General features: G+C 40.5%; 1 protein-coding gene across 1 annotated transcript in view; it reads left to right on the top strand.

The window, feature by feature from the left end:
• Nucleotides 1-1413: 1413 nt before the first annotated feature.
• The window catches only part of LOC119428489 (protein O-mannosyl-transferase TMTC2), a 33844-nt gene continuing 16650 nt past the window's right edge, over nt 1414-18607 (top strand). Inside the window, exons 1-7 of the mRNA XM_037696171.1 lie at nt 1414-1445; nt 2471-3083; nt 10459-11293; nt 11577-11691; nt 12353-12438; nt 14145-14329; nt 14572-14650. Coding sequence (XP_037552099.1) covers nt 1414-1445; nt 2471-3083; nt 10459-11293; nt 11577-11691; nt 12353-12438; nt 14145-14329; nt 14572-14650 — 1945 coding nt within the window. The remainder of the gene's footprint in view (nt 1446-2470; nt 3084-10458; nt 11294-11576; nt 11692-12352; nt 12439-14144; nt 14330-14571; nt 14651-18607) is intronic.

Below are 18607 nucleotides of genomic sequence, written 5' to 3'. Positions count from 1 at the left end.
TCTGTCCAAACAGGTCTCACTTGTAAATGAGTCTTCGAGGCTCAATGTGATTTATCCGTTTAAATAAATGAAAGATAAAGTTAGAATCTGTGGTTTGGGAGCTCAATAGGAACTTGCCTTTCACTTCTGCTGAAGTTGCTGAGCTTAGGCCTGTCATGATAACAAATTTTGCTGGGCGATTAATTGTCTTAGAAATTATTGCGATAAACGATAATTTTTTTGAAATTTAACAATAATTGTCAAATTTTAGAAGAAATGTTGATTTGTTTGGTGTGTAGTACCTTTTTTGACCACTTGATGGTAGTATAAGACAGTTTGAACCAAAGGATGGATAATTGAGCAGCACGTTTCTTTAAGACAAATGGGAGGGAGGCCCTTGACATGACATGTGTTGGAATGGTGATATAGCTGGCGCTCGTTGATTTGAGCTCTTTAGCATAGCATTTTTCACAAAGCTTTTAATTAAAAAATAAAATAAAATAAAAATCAAGAAACAAATTCTCAGCTTCTTTTTTGCAGAGAACTTTTTTTTTTTTTTTTTTAACACCAAGACACGGGTTTTTCAACCGTGAATTTTGGAGCGTGACAAGACGGAGGTTTATTTCCGAGGTCGACCTGTTAGCTTAGCTCGTAGCTTTGTTTCTCAGCTTAGCTGATTTTAACGATCCAAAAACGTGATTTTGGACGGTTAAAACAGATTTTAAAGGGAAAAGAGAAAGGGAGGGGTCAGTGAAGAGCACCGGAGTTGAGCCTTTTGTCATCCAGCGTCTTCAGTAGAACGAGAGATACAAAGAAACGATAAAGCCGGTAAATGAAAATAAGGTCAATAATTTTCCTTCATCATGCGATTAATTGATTTATTGTTTATCGTGACAGGCCTAGGCTGAGCTACAGGACTTAGCAGAGAGTCCCACGGGTGGAGGAGACTCGCCTGAAGTTTCCCATTAGGCAGAGACATCCAGCGTAGGGTGAAACTACTAAGATGAGAAATAACTCCTGCAAATCTGAGACGTTAGGGCTTACAGCATATTGTGCGACCTATGTCTACCTGAGACTTTAAACGACTAAACATCCTTTGTAAGTTTATCACCTTAAGTTGTTCCTGTTAAAAGCATGTACATTAATTTCGCACTGAAATCAACAAAATAGTCGTCTCATGCTCAGCAGTAGCCTATTATACTTAAAAACAGGCATCACTCATCCACCACATTCACCATTACCTCTGCGTTACAATAAGTACAGACTATGGGTAAAAGTTGACTCACAAACTGTCACAATTTAACAATTCAAAATGCAGGTTGTGGAAAAAGTAGTTTAAAACAAATGACAGCAGTGTCTGACTTAACGGTCATGTTCTGGACAATGAGAATAGTCGTACGTCTATTCTCTTGTCGTTCTCTATCCTTGGGGCTCATGTCCAGTCCTTGGGTCCTCCCATCGCCTGGGTAAGTTGCCTCTGTCCTGTGTTTAACAATGAATCACCGTTTTTAATGTGGGTCACCCCACCACCTGATTCGAGCTCTAATCTGGGCTTGGCTATCAATCAACTCTGCCACCAAATGTCACCGACTGCCTTCGTCCTGAATAGTGAGGTCCTGGTGTCCTGATCTGAGGGCTGGATAAGGGTTGATGGCAAGCCGCTCTGTAAGGTTTGGTGTGAGGGACAACTTCCTGGTGACTCCAAACCCATTATTGTTATACAATCTGGCAAACTTCTGCCCATTAATTAAGGTTTTAATGCAAAGTTAAATGCACATAGGTGCAGGCAGTACATAGCAAACAATAATACATATAACATGATTTATAAAGACCCCGCTCATGCAAATCCTTGTAATAAAACACCCTCTCCTTTGACTTGGAACGAATCTTGTAGATTGCACACAATAAAAAAATTCCTTCAAATTTCAGATATGCGTCGTCTTTGTCATCAGTTGCGACAAGCCAACTTTCTTGGTTCTGTCTTTAAATTCCTTCCCAAATCAGCTTTAAAAACCTATGTTCAGTGAAGAATTCCCCCTAAGGGCTCATGGGCAACCCATTCATCACTCCTAACACCCCCCCCCCCCCCCCCGGTGAGCGGCATTTGTTGTAGTTATCGAGTGTACACAAATGATTGCTAATGATTCGTTAATTATGTAAACATCCCCACAGCCCTGGGGTGTGAAACCACCTGTCCGTGTGTGTGCAGGTATCAACGACGTGTACACGCTGGGCCAGTGCACTTACATCTTTGTGGCCAATTACAAAATGTTGCAGCTGATTTATATTAATATATTATTAAGTCCAAGTTTCTTTATTGTCATTGGCATCACACGAGGTGGAACAAAATTGTGTTGTGGTAATTTTGGTGTTATGGACATTATATTATGGTAGAATGCAAAATGTGCAGATAACTGTTCAGAACAAAAAAAAAATGTGTATGAAGTGATCAAAGAATTTTGAATTTCTTTGTTTTTTGGTTTATTTTCAGTCGAGCCATCAAGACAAACCAGGATCTCCTCCCGGATACTCCGTGGACCAACATCCTGTACGATGACTTCTGGGGCACCCTGCTCACCCACAGCGGCAGCCACAAATCTTTCCGCCCTCTCTGCACCCTCTCCTTCCGTCTCAACTACACCGTGCATGGCCTGCACCCCTGGGGCTACCACCTGCTGAACGTTGTGCTGCACGGCCTGGTTACGGCTTTTGTCACGACGCTCAGTCGCTCTTTGCTCGGTGCGGGGCTGTGGAGCCTTTTGGCCGGTTTGCTTTTCGCCTCCCACCCGGTGCACACTGAAGCAGTAGCCGGTGTGGTCGGGAGAGCGGACGTCGGCGCCGCTTTGTTTTTCTTGCTCTCTCTCCTCTGCTACCAGAGACACTGCCAGCTTCGAAGTGACCCACATGGAGCCGTTTGGAGCAGGCGATGGGGTGGCAGCTCAGCTACCAGATGCTGGGGCTGGATGCTGGGCAGCCTGTGGTGTGCAGCTGCCAGCATGTTGTGGAAGGAGCAGGGGGTGACCGTACTGGCTGTGTCAGCTGTGTATGACCTCTTTGTGTTCCAAAGACTTCGGTTTCAACAGGCACTGTTCCTCTTAGGAAAGGTAAATGAATACTCTGCTTGTAAATTGTGTGTTTGTTTTTATCAGGAGAAGTAATTAGGAGAGCTATTTGCTGCGTGGATGTAAAGTAAGTGCTTCTTATTCAAGTCGGCTAAACAGGAAGAAAATGTATGTGAGAGGGAAGTCTCCACTTCCTTGTGGCGCTGCCACCAACTACCATAGCAGTAAACAGATGCAAATTCAGGCATGGGAATCTAAATTAAGATCTAAGCCTCAGTGCATGTGTGTGTGTGTGTACGTAAGTGCGTGTGTGTGCGCATTCATGGAAACAGCTCTAGCAGAAAAGTTATTCTTGGCTCGGGTCTCAAGCGCTCTTAAAGGTGACGAAAGGTATGCACAGACAAACGTGCATGCTTCTGAGGTAAATTATTTGGCTCATTTGTCAGGTAAGCCGTCTAAAAATACACACACACCCACACACACCTAGCATGTGCTTCCTCTGCAGGGTTTCCGCTCCCCTTCCAAACCCAATCCATTTGTGGAGGACAACCTTGACTCATCTGATTATAGGAGTTTGTGTTTGATTGGAAAGCCTCGTCATTCAGGGGCTCCTCGTTTGATCAGAGGAACATCTCTACAACCAACATGATGGCCCTCATAAGTGTGAATAAAAAGTCCCCTTGGGTTTACTGAGCAAGGACAGTCTGGCTCAGAGTGTGCAAGAGTATATTTTAGTGTTTCTTTTTGTGGAAACATCTATAAATACCTTTCCTTGCTGTGTAACCTTTTGCAGCCCATCACAAACATCCTTAAACGCTTCTTCGTGTGACCTTGCTGGACCTGTGAGGCTCCAGTATTTGTTTGGCAGAACAATAACCCACAACTAAAGTGTTTGCACTCAATGGCCCAGAGAGATCAGAAATCAAAGGCAGAAGGACTCCTGTGTGTTTGGCAGATGTTACCGTAGCAGATATATCACACCTGTCTTTCCACTCTTACTGTCAAAGTTTAGCAGCTGCTGCTAAACTATAAGTAGCAACGCAGCAAAGGAAATGGAATAAAACTTTTGTAAACCTTTTGATTTTTGAGTTTATTTACTTTTAAATGGTTTGTACATAGGGCATCGGGGTGGCGCAGTTGGTAGAGCTGCCACCTCTCAGCAAGAAGGTTGCCGAACAGAATCCCGGCCAGGGGGCCACTCTGGGTGGAGTTTACATGTTCTCTCCGTGCATGCGTGGGTTTTCTCCTGGTACTCCGGTTTCCTCCCACAGACCAAAAACATGCATGTTAGGCTGATCGGTAACTCTAAATTGTCCCTAGGTGTGAGAAAGTGAATGGTTGTCTCGTTTGTCTCCATGTGTCCCTGTGATGGACTGCCTGTTCGGGGTGTCTCGCACAGCGACTGCTGGACATGGGCACCTGTGACCCCCGTGACCTAAAAAGGAAGAAGCGGGTAAAAGATGATGGATGGATGGGTCTGTGTACATAGAATCTAGTGGTATCTAGTTGTCAGATTTGGTAATTTCAATACAAATAGTGACTGAATATCATTTACCAGTAAGGCCTCTTGTAGAGCCAGTATTTATTTTGTCACTTCATAAATTAGAAGATTGAGGTCTAATGTTTAGTTTTATAAACCTTTAAATTGCTTGACAGACACTAAAATAAAATGTACTGTTTGTATATTTATCAGTAAGTGGAATTAGAAAGGTCATTGTCTTGCCCAGAGGCAGAAACACTGGTCAGTCCCTATTGCCAACTCATCAGGCCTTGATGCCAAGCCTCTCCTGTTCCTCTCGCCACTGTGGGCACATCTGGCTCCTTTATTGATTTGGCGGTGGCCTTCTCTACTAGTCTCGGTCCTTATTATCTTGGCAGGGAGCTCGTTACATGCTGGGGCCAGCCATGAGGGCAGTCGTTTCCTTGATTTTAAGCCAGACGTCTCTGGATGCATGGGAAAACAAAAGGGACAGGGGTATTGAAACAAAGACTGAACAAGGGAGAGGGAAACTATGCTCTCACTTCCTTTCCTTTATCTATTCTGAGCCTATTTCACCCTTGATGCCCTTAGAGCACACTGGGAATGGAAGGCTTCGATACACCCGTTTTGTATCCTACACTGAGACACAATTAGTTTGATGGAATTGGTTTATAGGTGGAGAAACAGCAAAGATCTATAGTCAAGTCAATGTAAAATCATTGTAATCAATTTGCCTTTTAAAAGTTCTTCCTAAAACAAACAATCATAGACATAGCATCCATTTACCACCACACAAAATGCAAATGTTCCGATGTGGAGCCGAGGGGACAGATGTGCTCCCGCCACTACCTCCATTTCTCATTCTATTAACTCCCTAATCAGATTGAGGTGAGATTTCAAATAAGACGAGACAAATAGGAGAGGACATTAGAAAGTGATAGATGGAGATGAAGGAAGGTGTGGCGCTAACGCTGCGGTATGTTAGGAAAACAAAATGCGTCTCATTTACCAAGATAATACACCCCTAATGTCCTTGTTCATCAACACTTTTGGTCTGTCAGTAGCAAGAAAATACAAACTTCTTTATGAATAACGCTCCAGGCATTAGACAGCACCCATGAAATCAGTACAGGCTTTGTTAGTACTAGAAAAGCCACAAACTCTTAACTGTTCTGTTAAACATGCGTTAGGATACAGAAAAACAAACGTCAGTTTTGAACTTATCAGATGAATTGTGGTTATAAAGCTCTTAATCGAAGGTGACAAATCAGATGCGCTCTCAAAGAAATACAAGACATTTCCTCACTCGTCCTTATCCCTCTCCTTCCACGCCTCATCAGTCTCTTACTGCAGTCATGTGCACCTGGAGCACAAACACAAGACGACTGAATATTTTAGCTGAGGCATGTTGCCAACGGAGGAATGTGACGCTGGTCTTGACAGTTTGCAAGTGAACTCTTCATTTGTCTCAATGAGCTCTGCAGACACAAAGATTACGTTCAGTTTAACCAGCTGACGGCTTGATGAACGTTGGACCGATTATCCTGAAGCAGAAGGATTCAGCTGTGAAATGATGTTCTCAGTTGCAAGTTCTGCTGCATGCTCTTTATTTAGCTGCTGGTCCTGCAGATGATGGTGGTTTGTTCCGTCACTTAAAAAAGGAAGTTGCTTAGAACGTTGTTTGATCAGCGATTTGCGGTGAATAGCGTGCAAAAGGTTCAACCTATGATCCTTCTCATTAAAAAGGGTCCCTACCAGCAGTAGCACGGCTTTAATGAAGAGAACTACAGCGTAATTGGGTTACTCCATCAGCTCCATCTTTTTAACTGCTAGCCATGCTAATGTCTGATGACTTGGAAGACTTGAGCCAAGTCAGCACAATCCAAAACACATTAGTGCACTGGGCAAAAGAGAGCTGGACGCATGCCTCACTTGGTCTTTCGTCACAATTAGGCGCGTCACTGAAGCTGCTCCAAATACTGAACGTGTGCCGTGATAACCCACTTTTATAAAGCCAATTAATTGTTTTTGCATGTGCAGCTCTACAACAAAATTAAACAGAAAGTTTTCTCATTACAGACAGAATGACAAGATTTTGAGTAAACCTTCTAAAATGATTAATTTTAACCTGTTTTTTTTTTTTTTTCTTAAAATGAAAGTTATGAACAGTTTAAATTAGGTGTGACTTCAACAAGAAAAGTTCAGAAGATTGCTTCCCTGCTGGACTGCTTCATTTTAAACAACTCATGTTTGAAGGCAGCTGTTTTTTCTGACATGTTCTCCAGGCTACAGTGTCGAACAGACCCCGGACCTCTGGGATTAATTAATTAAAACGATGGTAATGACAAGCACTATCAGACAAATAAAGGTTTGACCCAACACTACATATTTATTTACAAAGGGTAATTATAAGTGAAGGGAAAGATCAGGACTTTTCATTTAAGAGCAAGTCACCAAAACATATTCTGAACTTGCACAGCACCATTTAATGCGAAGGGCATTTTAATTAAATAACTTTGAGCAGACATATAGGCTTAAAAGTTTAAATTGGTACGATATAGAGCCAGCTCCCTGGAATTTCCACAAGTCTGAAAGTAATTAAAAACAAAGTTCCTATTTGATATTTTATTACTTTTGACCAGTGTTATTGATGCCTCTGAAAAAAAAAAAAAAAAAACAAAGGATCAGCGTGATTAAGGAAATTATTCAAAAACTAAAAGGTGGAGGTTTATTTAAAAGCCTTATATAATTAGAAAAGACTAACGGAAGAGGCAAAGGTACACCAGAATTCAGCAATAAATGTATATTTAACCAACTTGTTGCTTCTAAAACAACCACATGAGAAATCTTGCTTAAAGTTGGCTATAAAAGTGCAGTTTGTTATTGCCGAGTTTGGAAATTTGAAGCTATAGATCACTGAAAAAGCAGACTTGCGCTGCAGCTCGAGTTGGATGTCATTGATTCCTAAATCAATTAAGGAACGATTTGGAAATTGACAAGAGAGCGAGGAGCAGAATGAAGCTCATTTACCTAAATACCACAAATGACTCTCTGGCTGGAATTTGCTTATCTTCCAGGACCAAGCAGAATTGGATTTTGCAGACAGTTTCCCTTCTTAACTGGCAATATGGGCTCATCCATCAATAAACGTTTGCTTTCTTTGTGTACAACAGACTCTTATCATTTATATGCTTTTTTTTTTTTTTTTTTACATCAAAGTCGTTATCCACTGTATTGCATTGTCCTTTTCTTTAAACCCCTGGACCTTTTTTTTTAATCTTACGGAGAAACAATTTTCTGGAACTAATGTGCATTCCCTGCCTATACAGCTAACTTTTTTCAAACAACACTTTGTTTCTTATCAACAAACTTGAGATTAAAAAAAAGTTTAAAATTCACCAGCAGATAGACCGAGTCAAAGGTAGACCACTTACCCTGAACCTAGTTATGGGGTAACACTTCACAATAAAAAGGTACACACAATTCGATTAACTACTGGGGAATGCCTCAGGAATGAACCAGGAGCTAATGGATAGTTAACCAGTACTTACTGGTGAACACACAGCCAAGCCTTATTAGGGGACTACTGGTTTGTTACCACAGAAACAGAGGAGAAATTCTCTGTGTGGGTTCTGAATAAATCCTGCACCAGTGAGGTCACAGCTCATAATTGTCAAAAACCTGTTTTCTATTGATTACTGATTTTATTGGATTTTTGCTTTTGTAAACCTACTGATGAAAGAAATTATCAGTTTCATAATCTTGTACTGATGTCATCTTAACTATGTCTGACTATCACTTATGGAGTACCAAATCATTGCCTGGCTATTTTTTGTTCACTGATGTAGTGAAGCACCATACCAAGTACTTACTGAGGGACCAATCATTACTTAATTGTTACCTGACCATTACCTACTGCTTTGTTCCTATGGTAACAAACCAGTAGTCCTATAAGGCTTGGCTGTGTGTTCCCCAGTAAACACTGGCCAACTACCCATTATCTCCTGATTCGTTCCTCTTTGGTTTCCTTGGTAACTACCCATTCGTTTTTGATTAGTTCCTCTTCATTTACAAGGTAACTAACCAGTAGTCCCCTAACAAGGCTTGGCTGTGTGTTCCCCAGTACGTACTGGTTAACTACCCGTTAGCTCCTGATTTATTCCTGATTCATTCCTGAGGCGTTCCTTAGTAGTTCATCAAATTTTGTGTACCTTATTGTAAAGTGTTACCAGGGGAGAACGTATTTTCTACCATAATCTTACTTACCGGCAGAAATGTGCACTGTAAAAGACAATTGAATTGAACAGTTGCTACTTTAGTATTTTGGAGATGATTATCCATTACTACCAGTTATATTAAAGTCAGTATGGCAACAGATTTTCATACTAGAATAAACAAACCAAAACCAAACTCAACTGGTGTGTTTGCTCTTTTCATTCTCCTTACTGCCACACATGCATGTCTTTTACCAGATCTGGAATCACCCACCAAGTGATGTATTAATACTACAGTTGACACAGCCTACGCCACTTCAAACTTGGATGTTTGTAAATGGATCATTTACTTTCAGTTCCAATGTTCGAGTGTATAAACTGAAAGACAAAGGACTATATTGCAATTATGCAAATAATGCTCTTTGAGGCTTTAATGTAAACTGCTTCTACATACCAGCACAGCAAGTTTTTAAGCTGATTACCAGTCATATTTAGTGGAGTTCTAACAGGCAAACAGGAACGACTACAGAAAAGCTGCTCAAGCTTCACTCCCCTCAGTTGTGACCACAACTAGGTCACAAATGAGGGGAGTGTCAATTTCTAATATGTGGAAAGTTATTCAAATGTTATGATTTCTTTCTCCTTTTTGTTTTGGGAATATTGGATTATCCTTAAAAGCATAACTCTCCCTGACACAGAAGAATTCATTGGCAAACCGAACATGAACCTCCGCTTTCGCCACACTGAATACACACAAATTCAATTTGAAATGATTATGCCATTATATAATGACTGATAATGCTGCTTACCAAAAGCAACCATCATTACAGTCCACAAGTATCCAAGAGTGCTTATTAGCAGTTTAAGTAGTGTGATTGCTGGACCTATAACTTAATCTTTGGAAAAAATTAAAATAAATCAGCAATAAGTGTCTGGGTGAAATTATTTTAGCTGCACATAGGCTTGTCACTATAAACAATAAATCAATTAATCGCATGATAAATGAAAATCGTCGACCTCGTTTTCATTTATCAGCTTTATCGTTTATTCGGCTCTCTCTTTCTACTGAAGACACTGGATGACAAAAAGCTCAACCTCGGTGCTCTTCCCTGACCCCTCCCTTTCTCTTTAAAATCCATTTTAACCATCCAAAATCGCGTTTTTGGATCGTTAAAAGCAGCTAAGCTGAGAAGCTAAGCTAACAGGCCGACCTTTGGAAAAAACCTCCGTCTTGTCGAAGCTCCAAAATTCACGGTTGAAACCCGTGCCTTCGTGTAAAAAGATGCTTTTCTCTGCAAAAAGAAGCTGAGAACTTGTTTACTGCTTTTTTAATTAAGAGTCTTGTTTGACAAATGCTATGCTAAAGAGCTCAAACCACACAGAGCGTCCACCACTTTGAAAACCAAACCTCCCATTTTTCTTAAAGAGACACACTGCTCGCTCCCTCACTATCCATCCTTTGGTTTAAACAGTCTTATACTGCCATCTGGTGGTCAAAAAAGTTACTACATGCAAAACAAATGAACATTTCTTCTTAAATTTGACAATAAATACTAATTATTGTCAAATTTCAAACAATGTTATCGTTTATCGCAATAATTTTTGAGACAATTAATCACCCAGTAAAATATGTTATCGTGACAGGCCTAGCTGCACAGACAAAATGTTGATCTAAGTGTTGATTAATCTGTTTCGCTTTTGTATTTTTTTTTCTCTTGTCTAGAAAAAGAATCTCGGTGTTTTGCAGAGTCTCTGCACACTGGCTTCATGGGGAGTGATTCTGCTGTCAGCTCGTGTCTACTGGATGGGAAATAAGCCTCCCAACTTCTCCAACTCTGACAACCCTGCAGCGGACTCGTCACATTTTCTCACTCGAACTCTAACATTCTTCCATTTGCCTGCTGCCAATGCTTGGCTCCTGCTCTGCCCAGATAAGCTGAGTTTCGATTGGTCCATGGATGCCGTACCCCTAGTCAGGTCTTTAATGGACCTGAGGAACCTTCACACAGTTGCATTTTATAGCGGTTTTATTGTTTTGACTTTGTTTGGCCTTCGAGGTCCCACTTTCACAGCAAAAGAGATCAATGGAAAGGCCCATGTGACAAATGGGAAATCTATTACTAATGGGAATGTTTATCATGTACCCTACCCAAACCAAAATACAGATCTGGGGTTGTTAAAAACCACCCTGAATGGATCTGCCTCACCCCACCACTGTTCCCCACGGACATCACTGCCCCCTACAGAAAACCTAGTAGTGTTTTCATTGGGCATCTTGGCATTGCCTTTCCTTCCAGCCACAAACTTATTTTTTCATGTGGGTTTTGTAATTGCTGAGAGGGTACTTTATATTCCCAGCATAGGCTTTTGTATACTGGTTGCAGCCGGTGCAAGAACCTTGTACGTCAGACTGAGGACTCGAGGCTCCAAGGTCCTAATGTTGGGTCTTTGCAGTGGACTAGTGCTGCTTAACGGCCTCAGAACTGTTCAGAGAAACAAAGACTGGAGCAATGAGGAAAATCTCTACAAGTCTGGGATCAATGTAAACCCGGCCAAAGGTGAGAATTCATTCAACCTTTATTTATACTGGTTAGTCCCATTGAGCCTCGGGGACTCATTTACAAGAGAGACCTGAATGACATTAGTTTACATCAGGACCCAATATTAGGCCTCTATAATCGTGTAGAGCTTTGACCAACAGTAAAGCACTTGTGAATATTTTGTTCTTGTGTTGGTTACAGCACTTTGGTTGGCCTTGTCGCTGTTTTAAGTGCTCTATAAATGAAGTGGTATGGTATGGTTTCCATTTTGTAACTTTTGACTGGCATATGTCTCCTGTAGCCTGGGGAAACCTAGGGAATGTTCTGAAGAACCACGGCAAGATGGCAGAGGCGGAGAAGGCTTACCGGAACGCTCTACACTACAGAGGGAACATGGCTGACATGCTTTATAACCTGTGAGTGTTTGAGGCACTTATTCCACCTCCCTCACTTGCGCAGTCTTGACACGAACGGAGCCTGATCCCCCTCATTCATCACACGAAACAGCAGCAGCCGACCAAGAAATACTGACAGAAAAATACAGAGCAAAGAACACACAGCAGCGGATTGGAATACAAACAAACGGATCTAATGCAGCGGGATTTCAAGTGGAGCAAAAGTGTGATGGAAAGAAAATAACTTTCAGCATCCCGTGGGGCTCTTTGTACCTCGTGCGACTGATTTGATTAGTCATGTTAGCAGGGTTGATTTCGAATCCTGCAACAGCAGGTGTCAAAGGTGCCAAAACCCAGTAACAGATCTATTTTCTTACCCCTCCCCACTTCTCCTCTTAAATAGGCATAGAGAAACTGGCAAAGCTTCAAAAAGAACGGAAAACCAATTGGAGCATGTCACTCTTAAAGACAGAGGAGCTATTTGAGTATGATGGATGTTTAGATACTCTGGGTTTAAGCATTACTAAATGGAGTAAGGAACACTTATGCTGCCACAGCATTTGCAGTGTTTTTACTTCTTCGATTTCACCCATGATCATTTAAATACCAATTTGTTTACCTCGGCTCCGTAGTCGTATAGAAATGGTTTGCAGTGACACAACAATTTTCTCCTATCCATCAGAGGTTTGCTGCTGCAGGAGAATGAACGTTTTGCTGAAGCGCTGCATTATTACAAGCTAGCCATTGGTAGCCGGCCTACTCTGGCGTGTAAGTAGAGTCTTATTTTGCTAATAATACACAATAAGATAGTTTACAAAGATTCATGGGAGGCAGTATCAGCAAAAAGTAGAATCTCAGTGATTATTCTGTTTTGGCTGGGCCTTTGTTTGGGTTAATTAGATGCAAACTAATGTTTTCTTGCATTGCCTGCATGCTCACTTTTAATAGTAAAGAATGTTTTATGACTGCATGGTTAGCTCGAGGACCCATTATTCAGAAAAATGACAACATTCAATCTCACACTTGAGTGCTTGCGTGTGAGATAAGGGTCCGTGTTTTACTGCTAAGGATGACTTTGTGAAAGAGGACAAAGCTCCCACTGCTTTTTCTGTGATGATGAAACTCCTTTAAATCTTTAGGCTTAAGCTCAATTTTTTTCTGTTCCTCCTCATTTCAGATTTATTCCATCCGTCTTTTGACCTTGATTTCTTTCCTCCATTTAATCATGTTACTGCACATCTTTGTAGATAATCCACATCCTCCATTTCCCTCAATCTTTTTAGGTTTTTAGCAGTTAGAGTTTGATGTTCGCATTTACTGTCCTCATAAAATACTCCACAGAGAAACAGACAATTTAGTCATGATTTGATCTGTTCATACGTCTTAACAGTCTAAACCAGGGGTGCCCAATAAGTTGATTGCGATCTACCGGTTGATCGCAAAGGTATTATGGGCATATTGCTTGGCATTAAAAATAGATGTCAGCCTGAAACCATGAAATTTGTCACTTGATTGACATACAGGGCAGCCGGTCTGAGGCCCCGTTTACACGACGTGAACAGCCGTTCATTTACAGACAACAGTCCTCATTCTCTCTGAAACCTAAGTTTTCTGAATCCAGGTCTCGGAGAAAAGATTTTCGGGGGAACACCCCCCCCCCACACACACACAGATGCGTGAAATGCTCCACAAGTGAAGTCACACATGTGCACTACAGGCGGCTGCAGTCAAAAGTTTTTCTGCACTAACAATAGTTATTATAAATGACAGAGAGCAGAGTGTTTTTTGTGCTACTCACCCTTTTTCAGCATGTAGGAGCAAAACTAAAATAATCCAGAGTCCAAAGAGATGTTAATGTATTCATCAGTTTGTACATAATTGATAATGCTGCATGCGTGAGGGTTGCCAGATAAATTTAAAGTGTCTTATTTACCCCTCCTTTTCTGTGCACATGTTCAACACACACAACATCTTAGAATATCTTTACTCAGCACATATGACAATTTAGGTCAAAATACTATCATTTTTAAGAGACAGTACTAGAGTTCATAATTTCGTACTATAGTTCATAATTTCGTATCTGGCAACCCGACTTGCACGGAAACTACAGTGTTTTTGTGTAAACTTGCTCATTTTTTGTTTTTTACCCCCAATAAACATTGAAAAAACCCTAACGTTTCCAGAGGTTGTTCTTGTGTAAACGGGGCCTTATAGCCCTAAGAAGACTTCTGCTGTGACTTTGCGCTATTTAAAAAAAACTGAATTGAATTATAGTAGGTAGATGGATCACTTTGACTTGGTCATTTTAAAAAAGGAGCTTACATGCTGAAAAAGTCTGGGCACCCCTGGTCTAAACATTCAACTAACAGCAGGTCCATCAGTCACAAACATCTAAAGTGTGTTTGATTATTTTTCCTTTTCGGTTGTTGGTTCTATTAATTTGTGCCTTTTGTTCTGTTAACTGTGACACACAGCGGCCTACTTGAACACAGGAATAATCCTAATGAACCAGGGCAACATGGAGGAGGCAAAACGCACCTTCCTCACATGTGCTGAGATTCCTGATGAAAACCTAAAGGATCCACACGCCCACAAGAGCTCTGTAACCAGCTGCCTGTACAACCTTGGAAAACTGCTCCATGAGCAGGGCCAACAGGAGGTAAATGTGTCTGGATTAGGATTTTTTTTTAACCATTTGTTAAATTTGTGACCATTTATATAACGAGAATAGACTATTTCAAGAATAGAGTTCTGTTTATGACCTTTTACAATAAAATGGTCATTGATTATTTAAGATGAGTTCAGCCACTTTGTATTAAACACAATATAGTTTAATACATTTACTCTAGGCTTTCATTAGTCAAAGCAAAAACTGTTAAATTAACTTTCTTCTGCTTTTAGGAGGCCCTCTCTGTTTATAAAGAAGCGCTGCAGAAAATGCCGAGACAGTTTGCGCCGCACAGCCTTTTCAACATGATGGGTGAGTTCACGTGGTAAAAATGCAGCAGCTGAAAGGATAAGATTAGAAAATCAGCACCTTGGTGACAGCTGCTTTAAAAACAATAACTAGTTGTTGTGCTTGTTTAAAATAAGTCATGAATGGATTCATTTTAAATAAATTATCTGTTGAAGAACGACGATGACGTGTGTAAAAACTGTACAGCCGTGGGACTAATTAGCCCCGTGTTTGGTGATGGATTTACATCTTTATTACCATTTCAAGCTGAATACTTTTTTTCTGTGAGGTGAAACAAATGGACTTTAATTTTTTTAGCCAAAAGGCAGGACTTCGGCCACTTTCACCACTGTGGATGTTAATTATGTGCTGAGATTTCTTGTCCGTTAGAAGAGAATTAAAGCTAATCCGTGTCATCCATCACGTCTCCGATTTTGTTTTTGTAAGACCAATTACATTACTGGGAGCTCATCCTGATGACATAGCAAGGGGGATGTCAGCGCAAATTCCTGAATGATAATAAAGAGTATGTTTTGTCAGGTGGCCGGGAGGGGCGAAGGAATGCAGTGTTTGTATTAGAGTGATGATGGTTAAAGGATACTTTCTAAAAACTGATGTCATCCGACTATCCCATTACTCCTGGGGGGGCTAAGGCCGTGTCACTGGATCCATGAAGATCTAAGCTTGAAGAACTGTTCTTTGAAAGTGTTTTCAGTTCAATCAACACTGGTCTTCATGTTGGTAATTTATACATCAAAAAGGCTAAAAGGCGATTGTACCGAGTATTTTTCCATTTATTTCATACATTATGGAAGCGATTAAGTATTAACTCGCATTTATCTTTTGGTAAATTTTATTTAGTGCATTTAAAAAGTATATTTGTGTAGCATTATTCGGTAAACTTTTTATTTTACTGTCCAGTTTTTATTTTTCATTGAGTTATCTGTCACTTTTCTACTGCAACAATGCAAATTTCTCCACTGAGGGAGAAAAAAAAGGTAATTTTTTTAAAAATATTCCCTTTGCTATGATCTGCTCCAGCTTTAAATACAGAAGGTTGTTGGCCACACAACTGCTGGAGTAGATTCTCAGTCATCCGGGACATGGCAAATCCAAGAAAAAGAATAAAATAAAACAACCATATTTTGAAGCTGAAGACGTTTTGCTTCCCATCCAGGGAGCTTTCTCTGTTCAAAACAGGAAAGTCAGAGTTCCAAGCTTTTAACTGCATGTGACACTCACTGATATTCTTTTTTTTTTTTTTTTGGAGTGGCAACACAAATGGTCTTTAGAGCTCGGAGGTGCGGGGGGGGGGGGGGGAGTAAAGAGTCAAGCTGTCTTGGACCTTCCACATAACGAGGAGCAGGAAATCAGCAGTCGGTTCCTCTCAGCGGAGGGTTTGCAATGAGCTAAAAATAAGAAAAGTCTTTGGGAGTTTTGGGAGTCTGGAAAAATGTGCTCCAACTTCTGCAGCACATTGCAGACTTTCGGGAGGAGCAAGATGGCGGGTTGAGTGGCAGTGTTTTTTTTTTGGAGCTCGCATAGCAAGACCAAAATTTTACCTATCACTTAATCTAATTCTCCATCAAAGAGATTGAAATGGCTTCCCAGAACACTAATAAATCTACCAAGCTTAAAGCTGACTCAAAAAAGAAAGAAGCAGCTTCAAATAAAGACCACGGCTACGCTATGGAAATCTCCGCTCAAAATAAAAGGGAAAGAGACGTCTCTGCACCCTCAACTCCCAACAAGTCACCAGGGGAGAAACGACTCAGGTCAGTTGAAGAGGAAGGAGAGGATGAAGTCTCTCTCAGAGATATAATGAAAAGTATTATGTCGCTTGGAGAGAAAGTAGACAATATTGAACAACAGGTGACTCGCAGCAGTGGTATGCTAGCTAGCCTAGCCAAAGCAGTGGAGTTTAATGCTAACGAAGTCAAAGAATGTAAAGCAAAGGTGAAAGACCTGGAAAAGCAAAATGTTCAACTACGAGAGGAGAATGCTGACCTTAAAACGAGGCTCAGAGAACAGGAGAGATACAGAATGAGATGGAGCCTTCGTATAAAAGGCTTGAAGGAGGAGAAAGATGAAGATATCAGGGCTGTAGTTGTACAGACTCTGAAGCACATCGCTCCTGAATCTGAGTCGAGGATGGAGGAGGCAGTGGATGTTGTACACAGACTGGGAAGGAAGATGGAAAGCAAACACAGAAACGTCATTGTTCTTTTCACTCGAAGAATAATGAAGGAAGAAATCTGGAGGAAGACCAAAAAATCCACCTACTGCAAAGAACAGGGCATCAAATTCGCTGAAATGTTACCCAAAGAGGACTGGGAGGAGAGGAATCGTCTGTGGCCGTTCATCGATGAAGCCAGAAAAGCTGGGAAGGTGGCATACTTTCGTGGCCCTTTTGGATATATTGATGGACGCCAAATTGGAACGGAAGGTACGCATACCAGATAAGATGGAGAAACAGGACATTAAAGAGACTTGCAAATGCAGCTCTTCAGTTCAACCTCGCTTACTGAGCATCATTTCTTGTTAATTGTTTTCAAAGTTCTTGGGGTTAGACCCTTTCTTTTTTCTTCTTATTTTAGTAGTTGTTGTTTTTATGTTAAATGAGGAGATTTCTTTTGGTTCACTCAATGTTAGAGGTTTAAAAGACAATATTAAAAGGAAAGCATTATTTTTGTTCTCGAAAGGACAGAAATCGAACTGTTTTTTATTTCAAGAGACTCATTCATCGAACACAGATGAAACCTTTTGGGCTAGTCAGTGGGGTGACAAGATTTTATTCAGCCACGGCACAAACCGAACTGGTGGGGTTGCAATTTGTTTTAACAATTTCCCTGGGAAAATATTGACACACAAAGGAGACACACAGGGTCACTGGTTAACAGTGGTGACCAAAATGGATCACTTGGTCCTCATAATAGTTAATGTTTATGGTTTTAATAATGACAGTTTAAACAGAGCTCTTCTGGAGGAGTTATCTCAGGTTATACTGGAATTTAAAACACGATATCTCACTGACCATGTCATTTTGGGGGGAGACTGGAATATGACTCCAAATGAATGGCTGGATAGGTGGCCTCAAAGAACAGGCAGACAACAATACAACAATTTGATAAATAGTTTTATGACAGATAACAACCTAGCTGATGTGTGGAGAACACTGAATCCAGGACTTGCTGAATATTCGTGGATAAAACCTAACGGGCAATGCAGATCTAGACTGGACTATTGGTTAATAACTGATGACCTTTTATCATGCAGCACAACATCTGAGATCTCTAAAGCTCCGCTGTCTGATCATTGCTTCATAAGCTTAATATTAGGTCCTAGTACAAAAACAAAGAGAAATAAAGGCTATTGGAAATTTAACAACAGTTTATTAGACAATGAGGAATATTGCACTAGGATTAAAAAAACTTTCAAGGATGTGGAAGCTGATCAGTCAATCACAAATGACATAAATAAATGGGAATTTTTGAAATATAAAATAAGATTGGATACTATATCTTTTTGCAAAGAGCTCAGAAAGAAAGGAAAACAGTACGAATTTGATTTGTTCAAAGAAATTAATCAAACTTGTAGCTCTTCCGTTCCAAATAGTCCAGCATTAATGGAATTACAAGCTAAATTAGATGTTTTATATTTACAAAAGGCTCAAGGTGCTTATGTCAGGTCGAGAGCAAGATGGATAGAAGATGGAGAAAAGAATACCGCGTACTTTAGCCGCTTGGAAAAAAGTAGACAACAAAGGAACTCTATAACAACTTTATTGATCAATGATGAGGAATGCAATGACAGTAAGATTATAGAAAGAGAAATCTTTAATTTTTTTTCTAATCTATACTCCACTCATTTCTCATTAGAAGACTCTAATTGTTTCTTTGAGAAAATACAAAATAAGATTCCACAAATTGAAGAATCATTTAAAAATCTGTGTGAGGCAGAATTTAGCCCAGAGGAGTTAGA

The sequence above is a fragment of the Nematolebias whitei genome, chromosome 22, assembly GCF_014905685.2.
Source record: "Nematolebias whitei isolate Nwh7 chromosome 22, NemWhi1, whole genome shotgun sequence".
Lineage (NCBI taxonomy): Eukaryota > Metazoa > Chordata > Actinopteri > Cyprinodontiformes > Rivulidae > Nematolebias > Nematolebias whitei.
Note: the sequence above shows the minus strand (reverse complement) of the source record. Positions and strands in the feature narration are given on the sequence as shown.